This window comes from Lactuca sativa, chromosome 7 (assembly GCF_002870075.4).
Source record: "Lactuca sativa cultivar Salinas chromosome 7, Lsat_Salinas_v11, whole genome shotgun sequence".
Classification (NCBI taxonomy): Eukaryota; Viridiplantae; Streptophyta; class Magnoliopsida; order Asterales; family Asteraceae; genus Lactuca; species Lactuca sativa.
In genome coordinates, this window is record NC_056629.2 from 65,701,866 (window position 1) to 65,706,751 (window position 4,886).

The 4,886-nt window shown below is 32.7% G+C and overlaps 1 protein-coding gene across 1 annotated transcript; it reads right to left on the reverse strand.

Moving 5' to 3' along the window:
* Positions 1-312: 312 nt before the first annotated feature.
* LOC111882260 (uncharacterized) lies at positions 313-2,004 on the reverse strand. The gene is made up of 3 exons (XM_023878616.3): positions 1,607-2,004; positions 1,014-1,048; positions 313-897 (listed from the first exon to the last, which is right to left on the reverse strand). Exons 1-3 carry the CDS (start codon positions 1,736-1,738, stop codon positions 513-515), a joined length of 552 nt encoding a protein of 183 aa, XP_023734384.1. The 5' UTR covers positions 1,739-2,004; the 3' UTR covers positions 313-512.
* Positions 2,005-4,886: the final 2,882 nt, after the last annotated feature.

Genomic DNA, 4,886 nt, shown 5'->3' on the forward strand with positions numbered 1-4,886 from the left:
CATTATCGTCTTCATTAGCTTATTCTTCATCTTCAACATAGCTAATATGTTGATTTGGGTATTGATTAAACATTGAGGATCCTCTCAAACCATTAATTAATTTGGTATTTACCAAAGACAAACAATATAAACATAAGTCAAGATGAAGAAAACAAACAAAATAAACACATTACACAAATCAAGATGAAGAATTTAAATGTAACTCTAAGAACCCTAAAATCTACAAAAGAGATGTTATGAACCAACTATGAACCCTAGTCATTGACATTATCCCAACAAAGAAAACATCATAACCATATAAATAATCATCTCTTCTCTAAAACACACAAATCCCAAGATTATTCATCAAGGGAATATTAAATATATGCAAACCAATCAGTTCATGACAATAAAACATGAGATCACAATCATTCTAAGAAAAAAAAAAGATTCAGATAGTTAAATTAATAATCCTACACTCTGAAATCCCACAAGACATACCTAATAAAAACTTACCCTTTCTACCAAATACTTTACTTTCTCTTCTTAGCAGGTGGTTGTTCTTCTTCATCATCATCATCTTCCTCCTCTTCCTCCTCCTCCTCATCATCATCATCACCATCATCATTTCCCTCTTCATCATCATCATCATCATCGTCGTCGTCATCATCATCATCATCATCATCGTCGTCTTGATTACCATTTGCCTTAGGATCTTCACTAGGGTCTTCTTCATCATCATCATCATCATCCTCTCCCCCTTCTTCTCCTGAGAAATCTTCATCTCCAGCATCATCATCTGCCTCCTCTGCATCATCTTTTTCATCATTGTCATCATCATCATCATCATCATCATCACTCCCTTCTTTAGCTTCATGTTCAGTCTTGTCCCTCTTGTGAAGCTCAGAGAAAAGAAACCTGCAAGTTTCAAGATTTTATTTTATTTATTACCACAAATTGACAACAAACTGTTTATATAAAAAGACCCAATTCCCAAATAAAACTCCAAAAAGCATGAAAAAAAAAAAAGTTACCTTGATGTAACTACATCATTGATAAGAGGTCCTGTCTGAAAAGTGTAAACATATTAAATCTTAGAGCTACAACATATGAAAAGATTAATATGAACTAAAAATGATATTTTGAATTTACCCTTTGTTAAATAAGGCATGTAATATTCTCAAAATCAATATAAATTTGTTAACTATTATTAACCAAACAAGAAAATGTTCAATGAAAGACAAAAAATCACAAATTTAACAAGAGCCAAACAATAATGTTCAGAAAATAATCAAAACATCAAACACCTGGTGGGCATCCAAATACAGCAAAATCTAACGTATATACAAACGATGATTATGTCATAGACATAAACAAACAAAACAAGAACATGTTTAAAGTTTCCACGGGACATTAAACAGCAAAAAGACACATAAAAGAATGTGATTGTAAGTCAAAATCAAAATATAGAAAGCGACACATTAAACTCGAGGAGCGAAAACCCCAATTCTTTAACAGAAACAAATAAAAGTAACAGCAAATTAAGTTCAATTGTTTACAGTGAACTTAAAAGTAAAAGCAACTGAAACAGAAACAAAAAGGACAAAGGGTTCGTGAATAGATATACCATCATGAGAAGGAACGCAAGGGATCTATGAACAGACACAAAGGTTTCAGAAATCAAAGCTTCAGCAAGAAAAGGCGTCATCTTTCTCTGCAAAAAACCCAAATCAGAGGTGAAAGATTTAGCGACTTCCATTGTGAAAACCCAGAGAAACTATCTCGTGAAACCCACTTAAAAATTCAATGAATTTGTGAAAAGATTTTCTGAGAAATTGAAATTGAAACTGGAGCTGAAACTACTGAAACGGAAACGACTGTTGGTTAAAAAGAAAAAGAAAAAGGAGGTAAAAAACTAGACTAGGAAAGTAGACTGGGAGTGTTGGGTTAGGGTTCGGATGTGGAAACTTCGGGGGGTGTCGGAGCAAAAGATGTTTTTGTTTGTTTGAATCAGGAAAGGGGCTAGGGTTTTGTCTACAAGCAAAGGGAGTCGATTTTCTCATAATGGTAATTTTGACTTTGACTAAAAACTTTATAATTCATTCATATAAATCGGGGTTAACTGTTAATAATTTTAGTAAGAAGAAAAAAATTTAGACTAATTTTCTAACTATTTTCAAGATTTAGCAAAAAATAAATAAATAAATGACTCAGATGAAGTGTTATAGAGAATTATGGGTTGTGATTTCAGGCCATAACCATGTATAATATATTTTTTTTAAATGAATTTTGTCATATAAAAATAACAAAGAATTACAAATACATCCATTTTATTACTTACTTTACAAAAATAGTTAAAATTTAGTTTTTTTTTTTAAATAGTCATTAAAACCGCAAATGAAGCTTCCTTATCTGCAGTTACATCTATCCGGCTTCAATTTCACGGTTTTAGGGGAGACACGACTTCAGTTTCATCATACGAACTACGGTCTCGTGGCCCGTCTTTAGTTTTAGTAGCAGATATAAAAAAAAGTAATTTCTAACAAGGTGAAATCACATATGACATTTCGGCCATCTACGATTTCTTCTCATCTCAGTTTCAGTTTCGTTTTTTGTTTCATATGAGTTTTCCGATTTTCGGGGAAAATGACCAAAAAACATACACATAACTAGTAAATAAGAGCGTACATGATAAAAAAAACTAAAGAAAACATCAATTACAAAAGTTACGTTCTTCAACCATAAAGAGAGAGAATCTGAACGCTTGAGTGTAAAATATGAGCTACACATTTCTTAGGCTTGAATATAATTGGCTATTGGGCATGTAACAACCCAAAAATACTAAGTAAAACTTTTTTGTTTTTAAGTCAACCAAAACCATCATAAATTCTTTTCAAACCATCGAAAACATATCAGTGTGAAAATAATTATCAGAGTACAATTCCAAAATCATCAAAACTAATTAATGGTGGGTGTGATGCGATCAAGCCGGATCCTTCCTTTTTGAACCAAAAGTACCTGAAAAAACATTTAAACACAAACCGTATATACATATCACGTGTACATATCATATATACATATCATACATACATATCACGTGTATACATCATACATACATATCAACCCTAAGTTGTAACGAGTCTATTTCATCCGTGAGTCCCTTCCAACTCTTTGAGTCTCTTCCGACTCCTTCGGTATCTTTCAACCGGTATGAGTCTATTTTACCTCTATATCTAAGCATACAGTCATACTAGCAAGAGTCATAAAGACAACAGGCACATACAGACATATCAACAAGTGTCACAAAGGATAATTATCATCCTACAACATAATTTAGTGGGCCGACATTGGTGCCTTTGACCCACAAGTACGATGAGGAGACTCACCTAACAAATGATGATCAACTGCTACTGTTCCTACTGCCACAAATACAGATGTTATAACTACCTATACAACCATACAAAGTACACCCTTAACTTTCCTTCCAAAACTAGGGGTTTGACCAAACGTCAATGTAAGTCAAAAGTTAAAGTCAACGATCAAAGTTGACTTGGCACGTCATGGCCATCCTTGGCCACGTCGTGGCCCTCAAACGACAAAACATATGCGTTTTCCCAAGTTGCCACGTTGTGGCAATCTAGGCCACATCATGGACACTAGGTCCAAAGTGTCTTAATGGATCAAGTCGAATCTTCTGGTCCCAAAGGTTCTAAAGTCCATATTTGATCATTTTTTATTGTCTAAATGGATAAAGTTTTCAACTTAATCACTTGAGACTCACCAAGAGGTCTAGATCTCAAGTCTTAGGTCCATAACGTACAACCATAGCATGGGCTTAACCAAGAAGCACTTAAAGATTTGTATTTTTTAGACATGCATGTCCAATGCATGTATTGGACTAAACTTAGGTCAGCATGGGGTTTTATGACCAAAATCTTATGCATGGCTCAATCAATTAACCAAACATCAGATCCAAACCATGAACCACTCCAAATGATCCAGAGATTCATAAAGTTGCAACTTTTATGAAATCTGACCATCTCAACTAACAAGATCAAAAAGAAAATATGACAAAATTCAAGATCTAGCAACTTATTATAAAAAAGATGGAGCCCTGAGCACTTACAAGGGTCCAAAATCAAGCTAGGAAGGGAGATGGGGACTTTCTTGCTAATCTTTGGCTTACTCCTTGCTTCTTCCTTCAAAATCTCTCAAAAGCACTGAAGCTGAAAACCGGATGTTACACCATGAAACCAAAGACAAGTCACAAAACAACATCATATATGATGAAATCAAAGGTTTGTTCTCCCCGATTATGACTAAACCAAAGTTGACTAGACAAAACCGAAGATGAGGTGGCCCCATACGTGGTTTTAGTAGCTATTTTTTGAAAAACCATATTTTTTTGCAAAGTAATTAACAAAAATATCTATATTTGTAATTTTCTCTAAAAATAACATTGGAAATCTGCAAATCATAATGGCTTATGAGGAAATTGCAAATGGTCAAGTCCATCTGTGATTTCATTAGGTAAAAATGACAAGATTCAAAAAAAATAATAATATATACATGAAACCGTATGTGAATGCCCTAAATCACATTCTATTAAATGGAACCACATCAGTTTATGAAGCCTCATCTACGATTTAAATAGCTAGTTGGATAAAAAAAAAGTTGTTAATTAAAGAATAAATACAAAATTAAGCAATTTTTTTCTTTTTAATATAATTTTTTGATATGTTACATATTAGATAAAGTAACAAAAATGTATTTTGATGATTATTTATATTATAGTAATTTTAATATTATCTATTTAGTACGATTTAATATTATGGAAATTGACAAAAAAGAACTCATGTTATTAATATATAACTACAAAGAATTGGTTTTAAAGTTTTTATCAAATG

Coding starts and splice junctions, on each gene's coding strand:
- LOC111882260 (XM_023878616.3), bottom strand. CDS start 1,738: ATGGAAGTCGCTAAATCTTTCACCTCTGATTTGGGTTTTTTGCAGAGA. Junction 1,049..1,606: donor TTGCGTTCCTTCTCATGATG/GTATATCTATTC, acceptor TACACTTTTCAG/ACAGGACCTCTTATCAATGA. Junction 898..1,013: donor AATGATGTAGTTACATCAAG/GTAACTTTTTTT, acceptor TGAAACTTGCAG/GTTTCTTTTCTCTGAGCTTC.